General features: G+C 39.1%; 1 protein-coding gene across 7 annotated transcripts in view; it reads left to right on the forward strand.

Moving 5' to 3' along the window:
* Window positions 1-19,976, forward strand: part of slc4a11 (solute carrier family 4 member 11) — a 99,803-nt gene that overhangs the window by 58,172 nt on the left and 21,655 nt on the right. For 6 of the 7 annotated variants that reach the window (XM_025901014.1, XM_013272936.3, XM_019349079.2 and 3 more), the window contains 6 exons: window positions 2,554-2,597; window positions 7,152-7,380; window positions 11,064-11,096; window positions 14,739-14,820; window positions 16,322-16,445; window positions 18,588-18,797. In XM_025901014.1, the coding sequence (XP_025756799.1) occupies window positions 2,554-2,597; window positions 7,152-7,380; window positions 11,064-11,096; window positions 14,739-14,820; window positions 16,322-16,445; window positions 18,588-18,797 (722 nt within the window). The remainder of the gene's footprint in view (window positions 1-2,553; window positions 2,598-7,151; window positions 7,381-11,063; window positions 11,097-14,738; window positions 14,821-16,321; window positions 16,446-18,587; window positions 18,798-19,976) is intronic. The other variant, XM_025901015.1, reaches the window with a different exon arrangement.

Consider the following 19,976-nt stretch of genomic DNA (forward strand, 5'->3'; position numbering starts at 1 on the left):
ACAGCCGTCTTTCACGCTGGAAAAGACATTTTGGTTTTTACCAAGGTCCTTGACCTTGGTAACCCGGAGCGAAGTTAGTTTCATGAATGTATGATGTGTGGAGAAGGGATTGACCAAAATACTTTTCCCCTCTTTTCTTTTTACTACAAAGATTTGACTATTTAAGGACGAGATATCTGCAAAAAAAAAAGAAAGAGCCCAGAGGTTATGTTATGTTTTCTAACTTCGGTATAGACGGTGTTAAGTTAGTCAGTCTAATCTTTTTACAGTTAATACTTTTATACAGAAGTAATAGTGCGACTTTTTTTAAGACCTGGATAGAAACAGGACATTTTCATGAAAAAAAACATAAGAAAAAAACCTTTGGGGTGGGTGATAAACGGAGAGAGTAAGAGCTGCCTGAGAAGCTGACTCATGTGGTATTAACAGTCATGACATACAGGCAAGAACATTAGTTTTCTTAGGTTAATGTTTAAGGCGTCATTTTAGGTTTATTTTATTTTTCAGTTTTTTTCAGGTGTTAAATATAAATACCTGCAACAAAGCCTTTTAAATAGGTACTGGTCATATTTGTTTGAAGGATTATAATTGCTTTTGAAAGGGACTGTTGAATGCCTTTTGAAGCCAACAGCTAAAAATAATGCTGTACCTTTGCACTATAATCAAACGTTATTGTCCCACTTGTTTTCCACCTCTTTATTGACTGTCACTTCTGGCTTCCATGAGGTTTCTTAAAGGAAACTCTCTGACAAATACATTTTTAGACACTCAACTAAGAGTAACATCTTATACTAATTTCCAGTTTGATGCCAAGTGTTCTTGTTCAAAACTCAAGAAGTTAAATAATGATTATTTTTCATTTTAATCTGTAAGATTGTTGACCTGTGGGTAGAATCTGCCAGATGCAGATGTAATCCATGAATCCTTTTTAGGTTTATAGTTTCATCCAGTGGAAAAACACTGGATGTTTAAGGCAGAGTATGGGAGATCCCCAACCTTAGCCTAAGAACAAGGTCGTTAATCTGGTATCCTCAGTCATAGTGGCACATTGCTCAAATAAAGGACACATTTTAACACTTCCTTTACCTAATCCAAAGAAAATGAAATTCCTCTGGATTACTTTAAGCTATATTGAGACATACAGAGTCCATTAGAAGGAGGTGATCATCGGGGACAAGGTAATCTTAATATGAATATTTGAATATCTCCTTACAGCTACAGCCTGACAGCAATTAGAGCCGGAGCTTCCTCTCCCCTAAGGGAACAGATCAGCCTGGCCGTGTGCTTTTTGATTGTGCGGCTTTGATGAACCAAATCCACTGCACATGACACGTGCCCCCTGCTATAGTCTCATCAGAGACAGAAAGGCAGGGGTTGGGGCTCTTTTTTTTTCCTACACTGCCTGCAGGGTTTTTGGTGGCAAGGTGTTTGGTGTTTCGATCAAAGCCCCTCACCCTTTTCTGCAGACTCACACTCAAACACGTTCACTCGTCGCAGGATTATTTATAATATCCTGGCACTTTCCTAAGGCTTATTGGCTTGTCAAAGTGTATGTGTGCTTGTGTGTGTGTGTGTCGGGAGGGTGTTCTTGCTTCTTTGTTGCTGGAGGGAGGAGTTAAAGCACTGATTGATTTCCAGACCGAGTCGACAGTATGCATCACGTGGAGCAGAGGAGGAAAGCCCATGGTAACCTAATAATGTTGTCCCCACAGTAAACGGCGATAACCGTGTTATGTAACTGTGGTGGCGGACTGTTTTATGAGAGTCAGCAGGGTACTGACAGTCTGCTAGTTAAGGGACGGGAGTGTGTTGAAAACCTCATTCCCTCCGTTTGTCCCTATATTGTTTTCTAACATAAAAGGTTTTTCCCTCTTCCCAACACTGGGAAAATCCAAACCTTTGTACTTTATCTGAGCTCTTGCCTTAGCTCCACATGCGCGTATTAAAGCCTTATCAGAAGAGAATTTTCAATCCTTATTCAATGAGAGCATTTAAAGACATGCCTCTTGACATTTTCATCACTTTTAGAAAAAAGGAGTCTCAGGCTGTTTTTTTTTCCTACTCGAGTGTCTGTTACTTGTGATTTCAGAATTAATGCCTGTCCTGAAAATACAGAACATTATAATGCCCATATTGGTGTTAAAACTTTAACATATTCTATTCAAATGAAGCAAATATTGATATTTGGTGGCCCAGGACTTTAAGACACTGAACACAAAATGGTTAAAGAAAAAGTCTGCTTTCATGTTCTGTAATTCTTCTGTTTCACCTTTGCTGTCAGTTCTTTAATTTCTTAGTTTTTCTTTAGTATATAAAGTAAAATATTTTGCTAGAACTACATAATGTTGACTATAATCTTTTAAAGCAGTTTGCTTTTTCATTTTTTCATTTGTGATGATCAATTGCAGAGTACACTTATGGGTTAGAGCCCTTTGAACAGATATACATGTTCACCCTTATTATAGATAGATCTGTTTAATATAAACACATGTGAAGTCTTTATTGATGTACACTTTGAGTGTCTAATTATATCGCTTTTTATTTCTTTCTCAGAGACTGACGATTCTGGCTGTGTGTTACTCAATACATCAAGAAGGGTAAGGATGAATATTTATCAACTAGAGGTCTGAGATTACTGTTTATTTATTATATTTATTTGACCTTTTTAACCATCTGTCAGGGCTGCAGAGTATAGAGTCAGAGGCAGATTAAACCCGGAGCAAGTAACCAGCCGATCACACGTCTAACGTAGAGAGTCAATCTGTCATGCTTACATCTACACCCATGTTAAATTCACCAGTTGATTTAATCGACATGTCTTTGGACTGAGAGAGGAAGCTGAAGCATCCAGAGAAAATACTTGCAGAGACGAGAAGAGCATGCAAGCTGAGAACGTTCTTAAAACTAAATCTAGATTTTTCCTTTTGGTGTCTGTAGCTCAGGCGGTAGAGCAGGTCATCTACTGATCGGAAGGTTGGTGGTTCAATTCCTGGCTTCCCCTAGCCTGCATGCCAAATATCCTTGGGCAAGATACTAACCCCAAATCGCTCTCTGATGCATCCATCGGAGTATGAATGTGTGTGAATGTTAGTTCGAAAGCACTAAGAAAATGTGTTTGTGTGAATGGGTGAATGCACAAGTTGTGTCAAGCGCTCTGAGTGCTCAGAAGAGTAGAAAAGCGCTATATACCATTTACCATCTTGTTCTGAAGCAACAGAACTAACCACTGCAATTGGCCATTTTATGCCTCTTTAAAATTATGATGGAGCAGAGAGACAACATGTAAAAACAGAGGAGTGATATGTAGCAAATGGTGCTGCAAACCAGGAATTAAACTTGGGCCTCCGTGAATTGTAGTATGCCCCCTAACCATTCAGCTCTGGGGTCACGCCTGATTTTTGGCAGTTAAGGGCTGAGGCACACTGCTGATATTCAGTGCAGTAATTTAGCAGTACAGGTCAGTAACATATAATGCACCCAGTACTTTTATCAAGAAAGAAAAACAAATATGATCTAAATTTTTAAGCCTAGTGTATGTAGACCTCTATGAACATACACAGGACCAAAATCTCAGTTCTCAAACTGAATGAGGAACAACTCGACAGAACAATCTCTACAATCTCTACAATATTTGCCAAGTAAAGTAGCAAAGAGAAGAAGGCATTTGAAATGCCCAATGTTTACCCACTGCTGACTGTGCATAAAAGTACAGAGATGATTTTTTTGTGTTAAAGTAGGTTTGGGCAGTAAATTAAAGAATAAACGTTTTTCCTGATTGGTTTAATATTGAGTCTCATTCTATATGGAACCAAAACGTGCTGCTTTTATTTTCCTACGTGTTTTAACAGCCCACAGTTCCACAGAGCACACTCAAAGTACACCAAGATTTGTAAAACCAATCCAATCTGTGTAAGATGTGCTTGACAAATGAATAGCTCGGCTGTCAGTCTATTTTCTGTGAAACTGCTAGTGTTAATCTTTTCATGCCTCTTTACTGCTGGCTCACTCGTATTGTTAGTCTGGTTTTGCTTAGAGAAATGTGGCAGTGTTATACCTGTACAACATGTTGTGATGGGCTAAAGTAAATTATCCAATTATGAATTATTGCAATAATTTCAAACATATCTAAATAACGCACATATGGATCTTGCAGGAAGGAAATTGCAATTATTATTTGCTGACGCAGTTCGGGATATTAAGAATTGCTCCCCAGCTATAGAGGGTCTAAATGAAACATCTGTAATGGTTTTATTGTGCTTGATGATCCTGTAGATGTGATGGCTAGCCTGAGGACCTTTGTTTATACCACTCATCTATTTGTGCATCATTCTTTTCGAATCCTTGCAAACTTTATTTTTGCACTCTGGATTAAATCCAGATGTTTTCATTCATGTGGCATGATGAGCCACCTTTGTAAAGGTCCCAAGCCAAAAAAACTTAATTTCATGTTTTGATTAAAAGAATTACCTGATTAATTTTTTTTGTCACCAGCTAAAAGTTGGCAGCAGTCTTGTTAGTCCATATTGTCATAGCAGGGATCTGTCAATACATCCTACGAGTTTCGAGGCCAGGTTTTTGGCTTCCTCAAGCCAACCTTGAGTAGTTTTGTGGTGGGACATGGTGCTTTGTCATGCTGTCATGCTGGGGAAGACCATAGCTGCTGGATAGTGCTGCTGCCAACAACAATCTGAACAATGGTGGTACATTTTAATAACATTCACATGAATGCTTAGACATAAATTTCAAAGTGAAGAACAATAATTATCACCAGTCCCCTTCACCAGTCAGTTTTGGTAAGTTGATGGATTTCTGTTAAAATTATGTGTTGGTGAGAACCACACAGTGAATGTCATAGCAGTAGTAGCAGGATGCAGTTGTGGCACACAGAGTACGTACGCTCATCATGGGCATGAATGTTATAGTAATTTGTGACTTTTAATGATTTCTTTGAACTGTTCTATTTCCAGGCTGCTGTCAAACAAATCATTTTTATGTTTGCAAAGAGAAACTACCAATTGTAGTGAATCATGATCACTAACAAGAATTTAATAGTTGTTGGCCTTGTGAAGGTGAGACCTTGAGTAAAACCTTCAGCACTTCTTATTTAAGGATTTAAGTGTGTGTGTGTGTGTATGTGTGTGTGTGTGTGTGTGTGTGTGTGTGTATATATATATATATATATATATATATATATATATATATATATATATATATATATATATATATATATATATATATATATATATATATATATATATATATATATATATATATTTATTTATATTTGAGCCTGCATGTTTTGACCAGATGCAGATTGGATGAAATTCACATTTTAAAGTTTTTAAAGAACAGGAAAAAGAACAGTTGAAAGAAATTATTGAAATCGTCAGAGTACCGTGGCATTCATCCCCCTGATGAGTGCATGTAAAGTTTGGACCACAAATGTAGCTGCTTATCGTCGGCATTGTTTTGTGCATGAGTCTCATAGTTGATGCACATATGTTACATATATAAGAAAATTCGTATTTTTAAAATTTAGAGGAATAAGACTACTATTACTATATGTTTGCTGTATCACTAATGATTTACAAACAGATGTCTCTGTACCAATTAGGTAAAAGGGTTTAAAGCAACCCCGAGAGGGCATTAGTTTGAACTGGTGACCAAGCCTGTCAGGAGTTAGTCTTCCCCGTTATGAGCCTGTCAGAGATTTTGGTTTGTTGTGCCTCATTCCTACCAACAGCTTGCCTGGTTCTTTTTTCTAATCTCCTCATTCTGTATCACAGTTCTGTTTGTTTGCTCTCTCCCTCTGCTTTTTATTAATTTCACATGTTCCCATCCTTAAGTCCTAGCCAAGAATTTTGTTATGGATCTTTTTTATTTGCAATGGTCCATAAATAGATTTTCATTTATGCTTGTGCTTGCAGGTGCGTATTTTTCACTTCCTTCATGAGCAATATAAAATCTAACCTTTGAATTAACACATGAACTACTGGACCACACATTTTGCCCTGTATGACTCGCATTATAAATTCTTTTAAAAAGTGCAAAATGAACTCGATTTGTTTCTTACCTTTTTAATCATTTCATTCGAGTTGCATAAGACCCCCAGGACCGATGCTTTCTGTGATTGTACAAACAAAACAAAATCAAATTTATATAGAGAGCTCTTTGCAGAAATACCTATACATGTTTTTCTGTAAAGAGCACAGGGACGTTCTGCTTGGTGCTTAAAAGAAACAGCAGGAAATCCACTCATCTTCAGAATTTCTGTCAATCACACGATCAATGACTGGTGGGTGTCTGGGCTCTTAATGGAGCTGTGTTGGTTTCTTTGTCCAGTCGTCTCCCTTGAGCTGAATCTCGGACAGCACTAGTACAGTTTTGATCAAATTGATTGTTGGCAGTGTTCTGCTGTTTTGAAGAGCTCAGAAGGGTTTAAGGCAATAAACTCAAACTTATTAGGGTTCTTTTATATTTGACTGCAATCCAAAAGCCCATCAAATGACAGTAAGATGTTAGATCTGCCCTCATTCTAAAATAGGTAAGAAATGTGATCTAATTCTAAAATGAGTTGGGGTTGAGCAGTTTGTCATTAAAGTAACAGTTTGTAACAGTTTTATAGTTATACAGTTTTGTTTTTTAACAACTAAAATCACCTTAAAGGCTTATTTATTGTATTCTTGATTTTTAAAAATGTAATTTGATAGACATTAAATTTCTAGATATAATATCTAATAATCTATTTATATCTTAGGATATTAAATAAAATGTATCTAATAATTGGATTCAATACATATATTTAAAATAATATAAACACTTAGCTCAGTTTTATAGCCAGGATTTACCCTGATATTCAGTTTACCTTGACAATTTTCAAGCTTTCTTGGTAAAGCGCCCTCACATAATTTGTGGTTAGATGCTATATAAATAACGTTGAAATTGAAAATTGCCTTAGGAGAATAAACCCTGCCATATAAACATTAAAACTAAATCTAGTTTTGTCCTTTGGGTCCAATTCTGCAGAAACTAGGGTAGATGCATTTTGACACTGTTTTCTTTTCTTTTATAATTGAACTTATTTGCATTCTCAACATGGGGATCTCGTTTAAAACTATTTCAGACTTGAAAGAATTATTGCTTTTCCACAGTATGTGAAGCTGATGAATTTTGAGGAGGAGGTTCGGGCACACCGTGACCTGGATGGCTTCCTGGCGAGGGCCAGCATCTTGCTGGATGAGACAGCCGCGTCCCTGGACGATGTTCTGAAGAGAATGTTGCACCACGTGGGCCAGGACAGCCATGCGTTAGAGCCCGGGTGCAACTTCGAGGAGGTGATGAGCATGCTTTTCACAGATGCAGGAGCACAGGAGGTCAACGGTGAGCAAGGATTCTGTTGCCATGCATGTAAACACAGTCATATGTTGTCTAATTTGTTTTGAGATACAGTTGATACAGAGATATGCAAACCACAAGATGGAGAAGTACAATGCATTATCTGTGCCTAACCACAATCAGACCAGGACCCATAGCATCTGACACTTGACCTAAAAACATCTGACGTCTGCACATGTCATCACCTACCTAAAATAAATAAATAAGCTGTACCTCAGGCTCTGCAGCAGGATTGTCAGATAGACTTGAGAATGGTTCAAGAAGCTTTGAATACCCAAAGCAAAGTTTTTGATGTTTGTACCAAGGATGCCAATTTGACCCACAGCTTTTTTAGGTGGACAAAAATAGCACTCAGCATGGCGAAAAGTGGATGTTTTACACTTCAACACACCACCATATACTACACACACAGACACCAATGTTTTATTTTTAGGTAGTTTAGCTTTTGAGATGTTCTGGTTTATCGTTTTTACTTTTTTTGTGCAATTTAAAGCAGGCGTTCACTTTTTTCCTTAATATTAAAGCAATTAAATATTAAAGGGAAGGCTACAGTTTCGAAGTACAGAATTAATTGGGGAAGCAAAAGCAAAAATGTAACAGCTTTATTAGGTCATTTCACATTTTTTTTTTCTATTTTGACCTGAAAGTATGTACAGTAACGGTTGTACCTAAAACATTATATTGTAATGCATGAATGCAATTGGTAAATGTACCCATCTTTCTAGGTTTGGTGCCCATTTGTCAGCTTACAGATCCCTGTCACATTAGTTTAGTCCCCTCAGCACAGGTCCTCTTGGCTGAGTAGCAAAGCCTCTTGGTTAAGGCGAATCTCTTCAGCCCATTAGAGCAAGAGAAATCCGCCCTCTTACATAACAGTATGTAGCTATTGTTGAAGCATTGCTTTCTGCCGCAAGCTGCACAGAACACATTCACAAAAGTAATTGTTTGGCAAATGAAACTTTGCTTTCTATCTAGTTAAAGTCGTGAAGAATCGGGGAAAATGGTTTCTTTCAGTACATTCGATTTAATGCCGTGCCGACACAGGAGTAAATATAAGGGGGATTTCACCACTGTAAGAGCATGTGGAGGTAATCATAGTGTAAGGGCTTCCTGTCATGTACTCGGTGTCCAGTGTTTTCCTGTCTGGCTGGGCTGGTGTCTGCAGTTGTTGATGGGTAGTCAGAAGTGGGCGGTGTGTGACGCTCACCCTGCAGAGCCGCCTCTGACAGATCCGCAAGGTGATAATTGACTTCTGTCATCGATCACTCGCTTAGTTTTTCAAATGGCTTTCCAAGACTCTCAAGCTGTGGTCGCTGCAGCTGCTTTTTCACTTTTGCTCTTCAAGAATATCCCACAAAGACGCTAAGGAAGGTTTTTTTTCCCTTTTTGTTTCCCTTTTTTTTTTTTATGGCTGTCAGCTTGACAAAAAGGATTCCTCTGCATGTCTGGGCTGTGCGCTTCTAAAATCAATGAAAAAAATACATAAATGAAGGGATGACTTTTTATTCAAGTGATGCTTGATTGTGAAAACAGAGTAGCAGCAGTCAGTATTACATTCTTTTTGAAGTTATTTATGAATTAAACAACGAATAATCAATAATTTCTTTGTTTTATTATGCGATACAAAATACTATTTTAAAAATAGGCTGAAACTCATCACACAGCGGGGACGCATCAGTTGCAGCAGATGGAATAGGGTAATAATAGACTGAACTGTGGGGATCATTAATAATAAGCATAGTGAAGCTATTCAGCAAACATTTACAGTTTGAAACACAAGAACTTTACAGAAGCTACTATAATATGCTCAAAGAAGGATGTGAACATACAGAAATGTTCATAATTAGTTTAGTCTTTCAAGTATCCATTACACAATGTTTACAAGTAGTCTGTGGATTTCACTCACCTCTTTGATTTGGTCGTCCTAATAAATTAATAACAATGGCAGTGGTTCAGCAGTGCATTTCAAACAAAGTTTAAATTCCCACATTGCTGGTAGAATCCCTGAATTCACCAGTGAAACACTCGTGTCAGCGCTGAGAGGAAAAAATATCTCTTGGGAAGGAACAAAGGCTTTTCCCGGGGGAATACATTCATATTGCACGTAAGTATGTTATCAACGGGACATATCTCTTCAGGTATTAATTTCTGCCATATCAACGTTCCCTCTGCCACAGTGGGGTATTACGGCTGGCGAGCGGACCAGCTCATTTGGAGTGTAATACTGTACAGCTGTGAGATAAAGAGAACAGGGCAAGATTATAACAGGCACCGAAAGAACAGAGAATTACAGAAATGAAATAATATAATATAAGATAATTAGTCCTGCTCCTACTCGTACAGAGGAGTGGTTTTTTTTGGAGGCCAACTTGAGCTGTTTTTTAATTTTTTTGCTTTGCTTTTGTCTTGGGATTCAGCGATGGAGAGCGGGATTGTGCAGAGGAATAATGAACAGCGCTGACGATGATGCAACGCATGATAATATTACTAATATGTACACCAACATTGCTAATATTTAAAAGTAATATATAATCTTTTGACAAACTAGGAGTACTTGAAGAACTAAATGATTTTAGGATGCTGACCAAAATGATCAGCTACCACTGAATAACTGACAGTGTTTTGTATAATAATGTATAAATATATTTCCCCCTCTTCCTCTGTGATGTTGTTCATAGCCACAGTGCTCTGTGTGCCGCTGATTGTGTGCCCTGTCTGTGATGACTGTAGCATAATTTCTCCCTAAATTGCTGTCACCTTTGATCGATCTTGCTGGCTCTTTACTTGGTCTCCATTTGCATAATCCTCCTGTGTTGTTGTATTTTTTTATTTTCTGCCAGTTGAATTTAGACTGCACCATATTTATTATTTTAAGTATGAAAACTTAGGGTAGGTCTCTCTTTTTTTTTTTAAAGTGCCTTACATAAATGTATATCTCCATCTGTGTACGCTGTGAGTTTTGTCACCCTTAAACTCTTCAGAAATTCAGAAATACTTGACCATCTGTTCAACCAGGAGGGGATTATTACTGCTTGTCTGTTTTTCTGTGTTTGTGAAGAACATATTTTGCACAGATTCGTGTTTTTAACCTGAGAGCACTGCCATGAATGCTGCTATTCTTTTCCTTTGGACTTTGTTTTACCCTTATTTTATCACGGCAAGACGCATGAGTTTTCACCGTGGCACATTTTTCAGGAAAGATCAGAATACTAAATTGAAACCATTAATTTAACCACTTTACTTATCATGATATATGGTGGCCATACATGCCAGTTTTCTTATCTTGATCTCATCAGTGACGTCTTTGGGCTTCTTGGACCAGCTGAACACACGACCGTTATCGGTGATAAAATCCAATTTTTGTTAATAGCCTGTAGACCGTAATCAAGATGGGATCTCTCTGTGCCTAACAAAGACGAGATTTTCTCTGGAAAATGATATTTAATATGTATGAGGTAAAGGAGGGCAGGAAATGAAGCTTCTGTTCAGTAGAGATATTTATGTGTGTGCCTGCTCGGTAGGAAAATGTGTGTATGCGTGTCTTTTTTTTTTTTTTTTTTTTTTTTTTTTTTTTGCTGAAAACTGCTAGCCTGTTGCCCAGAAAAGGTGACTGAACTGACTTTCTTTGTCTCTCCTCTTGGTTTTTCTTCTTCCTTCTCCCCATGCAGACAAGTCTCAAAGTTTCGTTTTCTTTGATGACGGTAAGCTGTGCTAATTGGATGAAAATGTCAGCATCAGCCGCCGTGAGGCTGCAATCAGTGGTTTGCTCCTGTACCAATCACCATCAGTATTCCGTTTGTGTTCCTCTCCGTGCTCAGGACTGGGTCGATCCATTGAGTCATCAAATGATTAGAGACACCAGCAAAACCCCGTGTCGCAGATATCGATGCCTCTTCATTGGCCCCTCAAGTCAACGCTGGGTCCAACCAGCAGTTATCAGTTCTGCGTAAAAAGAAAACTGATAGTTCTGTAAAGTGGTCGAAGTAAATCATACATCTGAATGAGATCTAAAGCATTAAATGAAAATAATTTAATGATTTTAGTTTAGAATAGACATTATGTCCTTGGTAGGAAAAAATGACCTATTTTTCGGGGGTTTATATTCAGGTATTTTTTGTTTCAAGCTAATTATATAACTGATTATATTATTGCACATTTAATTTGTTTCTATCCAAAGAAATCACTGGAATTTAAATCTCTCTAAATATGAAGTTTCACTATTGACCCAGTCCTAGTGGCCCCTTCCTCACCATGTGACCATAGCATTTGTGCCTTGTGATTGGCTGTGATGGATACCTATATGTTTTAATCACCTCCTTCATAGTGCCCTTTGGTTTCCTTCAAAGAGTGTGAATGTTGCAATCATTTCTCTTTGTGTGTTAGTGTGTGTGACTGAGGGGTTTTGTGTATGTATGATGTGAGTCTACCAGTGGCTAAGACCACAGTTAATCTTTTAGGCATCATAGACAGAGGAGGCTTTCTGGAGGTCACCTCTGAGAGTAATGCAAGGAGTCACCTTGCAAAAAGATCTCATGCCGTCTTCAGACATCGACTGGGAAACTCCTGAATCGATGCGCTTTTGTACCTGCACATCTCTGCAGATTTTCTGTCACATAAACTGAAAAAAATATGAACATCACATCTTTTTCACTGGTTTAGCATATTTATTGATTCCTCGCTCCCTTATTTATGACAGACGGCTTTATCCTCATGTGATTTGCAGAAATTGCAATCTGTTTTTCTCCCTCCAACCAAACTGTGAATAACACAGTTAAAGAATTCACCAAGAATACAGAAAGATCAAAGGGACCAATCCAGCCATCCAGTCTTGCCTTCCTCATATTTTTTCATCATTTTCCATTGAAGTTTGTCACATTTGATATGCTGCGTGTAAGAATCAGTGTTTTCTTTTTCTTTTCTGTGTGGAAATAGTAGTGTTTGCATAGCAAAAGCTGATGAAACCGTGCAGAAATCTTCACATAACTGACAAGTATCAAATGTACATCTCTTAATTAGTCTCTCTCCTGATCATGTCAGCGATCACTCACAAATACTTGTTCTCTTCTTCCTGTCGTCACCTCAGCTGGTGACATAAGACACGGTTCATTCCCATGCACTACACCTAATCTTTTTTTTTTTTCTGCTTGTACGAGGTTATCAACAAACTGAATGAACTATGACATCACATTTTGCTCCCTATTCATTTTGGTTTGCACTGAGTGACCTGCCGTTGCTTGCCTTTCTGGTCATATTTAATTCTGTGTCACAGTCTGCTGAAAAGGGAGTGCACTGTACACCTTCGTAAATCTGACTGGCTGTCACTCACTACACAGCTGGTAGTAAAGCTGTGGATTATTCTAATATATAAACTTTTGCAGATCATCAGTCTAGGTCATTACAAACTGGATTAAAGTCATAGACGTTACACAATCTTCTATTTCAATGCGTTTATCATAAAAATGCCTTCTTTAAGGCACCTCACTGACCACTCGCATTGCTCATAATTGTATAGAGCTTTGATACTTTTAGCAGTAGTTGCATTTAACCCTAAAAATGACTGTTCCTTCTACATTTCAGCAGCCTCTCAGTTGGAAAAGGAATATGCAGCTAACAAAACAAAACACACTGAAGTGGATGTGATATTGAGGCTTGCAGCTAGCAGATTTAGCCATTAGCTTCTCTTCTTTTAGCATGACATTGACAACGTAGTCTGTCGATATAGAGGACAACAGATACCCTCACTACACACGTTTACCTCTTTCTCTGTTTTTCTTGTCTTTTGCTCTTCTGTAACCTCTCTCTTCGTGCTTTTATCCTCATCCCTCTTTCTTTATCTTTTAATCTTTCTTTTGTTCTCTTTCTGTCTGTCTCTCTCTCCTCTTCTCATCCCTGACGTCAATGAGAAATTGGATGGTTTTTGATTATTACATGGCTGTCAGGCTTACTGCTATTAATTGAATTGAATCCCAGTCCATCTCCTCTACTTCTCCGTCCCTTTTTCCTCCCTCTGTCTCAAGCTCTTCTTGTCATTTCGTTTAAGTCTTACTTTTTGTATGACTTGTTTTTATTCCTTTGGCTTTATTTTTCTTGCTTTCATTTTCTTCTTTCAGAGTTTAATGCCTTCTTGCTGGATGCATCATCTCTCTTGTTCTCATTTCTTTCTTTTTTCTCTCTTTGTTTTTCCTTTTCCTACACCTCTTTCTCGCTCATCTTCACCACGTGCTGGTTTCATTTTCATCCTTGTCATTCTCTTTCTCTAAAGACTTCTTTTCCCCCTTATTCTTTATCTACATGCGCTCTCTCTCTCTCGCTCTCTTTTTGTGCATCTTTCTGCCCCCCCCATTTCTCCCCTCCTGGCTCTCTCACTCCTTGAGCACTGTGATACTGTTGTCATGGTGACGCCCATCATTTTCTGGCATGAATGGAGGATACTTTATTGATGAGACGGCAAGGCAGAGGGAAAGAAAAGAAGAGTGATGGAGAGAAAGACAAAGACAGATGGAATAAGAGAGAGGAAAAACCACTGGCAGGGAAAGTCAGAATGATATGGAAATGATCGTCCCCGCTGCTTACGATACAAAACATTTCCACCCTGTAATTTTCTCAGTACTAATGAGTTGAAGAGGATGTTGCGAGGCAAAACATACTGAATCTTCTTGAGGGGTTTGGGATATTCGGGGCTGCTGAAGAATGTCCCCCAAAACACTATTATTCATCACTCTCAGCGGGAGACAGCGGAAGGGAGATTCCTCTTATTAGGAAGCAATGAGCTGGCTTCAGCAGTGCCCCCAGTTGCCCATGTTTAATGATTTGTGCTCTGTAAACATGGCAGCATAATGAAATGGTTTGGGTTTTTTTAATCTGTGAACATGAGCGTGGTGTTTTCTAAGGTTGGATGGACACCCTTATTAGCTTGTCGTGGTGTGGTATTTGCACACAGCGCAGCCTGGCGATACTGTCTAAACCAGAAGGCGAGCTTGTTAGACACTTCTGATGTAGACGACACATCGAGAGGTTTGGCGCAGCAGAAAAGGCACAAGATTTCAGTTAAACGTTTTTAGGCTTTTAAATAACGCCTTTTGGGCCAGATTTTAAAAATAACTGAGCTAATTTGTATTTTCAAATGCATGAATCTTGTAAACTTAAACAGTAGGTTCTCTTATTAAGGCGGCAACATATTTTTATAGAGTTTAACACCTTAACAGTCAGCTATTCTGAAGGGATGGCATGCATTTCTAAGACACACACACAGGAGTTAAACACTTTTCAGGGGGGCTTAGAGTATGTGACATGAACTTGATCTCAGATCATTTGTGTTTGACTTCTGACTTTTTGGTCTGCAGTTCACCTGCTTTCAGAGACGATCCAGGGAGTTACAGCAACCGCCACAGGGGTCCAGTACCAGCAGTCCTGGCTTTGCATCCTGTAAGCAAAATATATGTGTGTGTGTACATGTGTGTGAGGGAGCCGAGAGAAAGAGTTGTACTTATAATAATGGGTTACAAGATGCTTTCTCTTATTACTCATTTATGCTTTTATGTAGCTATAAATTGATTATTTTTAACATTCACGCTCATTATCAACATAGATTATGTATTTTATGTTACATACATTACTACTCACATTGAAAACAAGATTTTGATTTTAGCATATTACAGTAAGTGCTGAATACAGCTGCCGGAGTGTGGTGTCCTTCACAGAGAATGAAGTCACCCTACCTGTGTTGCAACACAGCCTTCTCTGCTCTGTCCTATGGTCGATTATCTGACTGAATGTGCAAGTTAGTAAATTACTTGCACTTACTTCCCTCCCTTTCAAATTGGTGGTCATCTCCACGCTCAAGAAGCAGAGAGCAATGGCAAAGTGCACTCTGGAGCATTCAGTCACTGCAGGTGGATATTTTTTTCTTCTCGTGTCATGTTAACAGGCTTCCTGGTGGTAAATGTAATGCAAAGGAAGGGATGACATCATCACCAAATCAAGTACAACGGAAATAATATATAATCTCGTTTAAAAATATATCCAGGGTCAGCTGTGCATAAATGTCAATAATACAAACGAGTAACAAATCAGGGGGGGAAAAGTGTAAACGAACAAACAGCGAAACACAGCAATGCACATGCTTCCATGTGTGTGCTGCTTGTTACAATTAGGCAGTTAATATCCAGTCATTCTCTGTTGCAGGTCTAAAAATGCTTAGCATATTCTGATTTTGCATCAAGATGCCAAGAGGAAAAGATCTAAGAGACTTTGAAAGTGTGTTCATTTTGGGGGGAACAGATGGCAGGAGTTTCAGTAACAAAGACTGTTCAGTTGGCTAGTGTTTTACTGGGATTAGTGACTCAAGTGACATTTGGATTTAGATCTGTGAAGAAGACATTAGTAAGGATGGAGGGAAGAAGTAACCTCAGGCGACTGAGACTAGGGTTGGAAGGTGAGAATTTAGTAAGGTAGGGATCTTGGGAACTGGGTTGCATTTTCACTGGTGTGGTTTGTATACTTGCCCCCTTTGAGGAAAGGGGGCAAGTAAAATAAACAGAAATGCAAAGTTTTGAGTGATACCCATCATATTATGATCAAACATTACCACATGGGAGTGCTGTCTTTGAGGATGATAAACCAGGAGGGATCACTGAGTGGTTTTCTGAGCATGGAAATTATATTAATCTTTAAAAAGCCTTTTTACACTGACCTTGTATATCCAGAATGTTTAAATATACCTGATGTGATATTTAAATATTATGTATGTATGTTCACATGCATTCCTATACTGTGGCTGAAGTGAATGCAAGCTCACCCGGCATATTTGAATATTGTCTAACTGTTGCTGTCGAGAAAGAGGTTAATCTATGGAAATGAAGGGCGCTGACGGTGAAGTGAGGTGTTGACATTTATAAAACCTCCTTCTTTTCCCTCTGTGCTCCAGCTGCAACGTGAAGCATCTCCAGAAGCGTCATGTGTGCATCTCCCGCCTGGAGAGGCCACAAAACTGGGGGGAGAACTGCTGCGAGGTCCGCTATGTCATCCTGATATTGGCCCCTCTCAAAATGGTAACTAACCCACAGACATAGGGAATGATACATGAGATTTATGTCTTCAGTGGTTAGTTACTTGTTAATTAGCTCCTATTTCATTTATTCATTTTGATTATTTCATTTCATGCTCACTTGTAGCCCAGTGTGATTTAACAAAATATTTTTCCTGGTAATTAAAAATCTGTTTCATTGTTCCACTCTTGCAAAATCACTTATTGTGAGCTGCCTGTCAAGCTGTCCAATTAGGTTTAAAAATTATTCAAAGCAAATTCATTTTTGAATAAAATTATAAAATCGGTCATATCACCTTTCCAAATATCTTTGTTTGTTTTTGTTTTTTTTACAAAAAATGCACAGATTGGCTTTAAAGGATTTTCTGCTATTTAAATACAAAATGCAAAGCAGAAGAAACCACTAATCGACTATTATGTAATTATGTGTTACATAATTATAGCACCACAAATTAAGTATTGGTTAGGATGCATGATGTTTGGGGACAATATGGTTGTTATTTGTGAAGATATTAAGCAGAAGTCTATCTATAATTATCTATAGATATATAGATTTATATATATCTGAAATACTGACAGTTATGATGTCAGAACTGCTAAATGGCCAAATGACTCCTGAACTGAAATCAGTTCGAGGGCCTCTCTGTATCTTGTGTGGGCGAGCGTGCTGAACTTTTTGGGTCACTGTTGTATTTGGGATTGCTGTTTTTCTTCAGCTCTGAAGAGCTTCTAGAGAGAGCCACATATCCTGTAATATCCCTCCCTCCCATCAAAACCATGAACTCTTTCTCCTTCCCATCAACCCACTCATCCTTTCTGTCCTCCACTGCTTCATCCTCAGCTTTCGACTCGCATACACACACATCACTCCCTCCTTCAGTTGACTCTGATTGTTGCCCCAAACCAGGTGAAAACCCTCTACTTCCCAACCCCCATCCTGCTGGGAAGAAGAGAGATTTCATGGTTTCCTCACTTTTACTTTGGTATCCTCCCAACTATGCAATTTTCACCACTGGGTAGGTGGTCAGTCGAGGAAGAGGAAGCCTGGTTATCGGTTATGCTTCAGCTTGTTGCATTATGTTTTCTGTATATTTGCTTGTTTCTATCTCTTTTCCCATGAACCCTCATTTATGTTTATTTCTTTCTGTAGTGCCTACAGCACCCTCCTTGCCAGTCTTATTGGCAGCAATCAGAACCACTAATGGTATTTTCAGAGACATTAATCTAAGCCCCAAGTAAACATAAAGCATTATTATGCCTTATTATCCTTGATGGTGACTGCTTCTCAGAGAAAAATCTTTGAAGGGGCATGATGGTAATGATGATAGAAATTCCTTTGGTTGGCAAATGTATGTGATCTAGCATGTGTAAGAATGGACCATTTCCATCAACCACCATTTAGAGAGCCGTCTAGAAACTGTTCCCCCCCCTTTTTTTCCTTCCTCTCTTTAACCAGACTGAATATGTTATGAAGACATGACCTTTGGTTAAAAAAAAGTTCTGTTTTCATTAACTGTTAATCACATGCCTGAAAGCGCTTATCAACACATTCATGTAATGTTACCCTCAAAGAAACTCCTCTAGCTTTTTGCCTGTCTGACATGCTGCCCTCTGAGTTTTATGTTGGCAGCAGGGTGCTCATCACTTTCTACAAGCACATTTTCCCAGTTGGCATGGGCAAACTATTGACCTTAAATACTTAAATACATTTTGCAATTAAAAAGTATTTCTTTGGTATGGAAAAAGTCTCTCCTTTGTAAAGGAGATTTTGAAGTTTTTATTTCCCCAGAGGCATTCAACTTGGATTCACAGCAGTTTCAGTAAAATCCAGTGGAGACTCCAGGTCACAGAGAAATATATCCATAACACCTCTGCAGCTTGATCCCGTTCTCTGGTATCAATTCAAATATTTGGTATGTCCCAAACACAGTTTTAAAATAACCTAGTTAAAGACCGTATGCTCCCACCCCTCGCCCGCCTTTGCCTCTCTACTATTCACCTATATATTTTTTAAATCAGGCAGTTACACATGTAGTGACTGATTGGTATACAAACAACTGTACAGAACAAACACATGATCAGCAAAGAAGTGTGGGACTGGTTTGTGATTTAAATTTTGTATCACTTTGCATTTTTCTTTTAATAGAAAAGTACCAAGACGGCGATGGAGCTGGGTCGCACATTCGCCACCCTCTTCTCCGACATCTCCTTCAGGCAGAAGCTCCTGGAGACAAAGACACAGGAGGAGTTTAAGGAGGCTTTGGTGTTCCAGAGGCACCAGCTCACGGCAGCCAACCAGAAGCCAACGGCTCTGGGGAAGGAGGAGACTGACCCTCGCAGTCATAAACCCCTCAAGGTCAGCAAGGAAAATTTATGAGTGCGCGTGTGTGTGTCGGGGCTTGGCGATTAGACACGTTTCCGCACATTTTGAAGTGATGTGAAGGCATTACGAGTCGTGCTTGGTGCCCTGAGATGGTGCCTGTGATTGGTTAGAACTTGTGATGATGTTATATTTGAGGTCTTCTTCCTTTTCTCTGTTTGCCTCATCCTCCCTTACCTTTCACTTATTTCTTGATCATCTCACATCTTTATGATTGTTTATAGAATGGATAACTGCGCACATACAGTACAGTTTTTTTTCTCTTGTATTTCTTTCTTTCTCTCCCTTCGTCAACCTTCAGCACCATTTCCTCCTCCCCCTTCACTCCTCCTCTCCTCCTCGCTCGACTGGCTTGACTCTTCAATCTTTTCTCTCCCCCTAATCAATCAGCATCAACTCCTGCCAGGCCTCCTCAGTGGGTAAATGACCTTACATCTCTCACAGTCCTGTCAGAACTCCCCACGCCTTAGTTACACGTGCATGTGCTCGCCGGCACACACACACACACGTGCACACACACCTCCAGAGGGGCTCTGCTCAATGCCACGGACCGACGTCTCTTCCTAATGTTGCCACTGGCATGCCACAGCTCCTAGACATTTCCCCTTGTTTTTTTTGTTTGTTTTTTTTATACAGCAAAGGATTTTGTTAGGTGTTTATCCCAGGGCTTGAAAGGCTCAGTGCCACTCAGAGACAGAGGGCTATATGGGGAAAGACAGATGGAGAGAAAGGGGAAAGAAGCGATGGGGAAGGGGGAGCAGGTGGAATAAAGAGGAAACGGAAAATGATAAAATAAGAAAGAAAATTACAGGAAAACAGCCAGCCCGCCTTCTCCTTGTTCCACATCCAAAATTGACACTGGACCACCCGCAACAGCAAACCACTTTCCGGTACTTTAAGAAAAAAGGTCAAATTGCTGCTGTGTTTTTATGTTTTTCCTTTCTGTTGCCTCACTCCATCAGAACGAATGGCAAACAGGTGGACGGTAATTCCTCTCTGAGACTTTTGTTTATCGAACTCGAGCCAAAAGCTGGTGATTGCAACCCCCTCACCCCACACACACGCCCACACACACGCAAACACACGCATTGTTCCTTGCAATAATAAATAATTCCATGATGTATAGGGATTTAATGAATGAACAGTCATTGTTGA

The sequence above is a fragment of the Oreochromis niloticus genome, linkage group LG19 (assembly GCF_001858045.2).
Source record: "Oreochromis niloticus isolate F11D_XX linkage group LG19, O_niloticus_UMD_NMBU, whole genome shotgun sequence".
Classification (NCBI taxonomy): Eukaryota; Metazoa; Chordata; class Actinopteri; order Cichliformes; family Cichlidae; genus Oreochromis; species Oreochromis niloticus.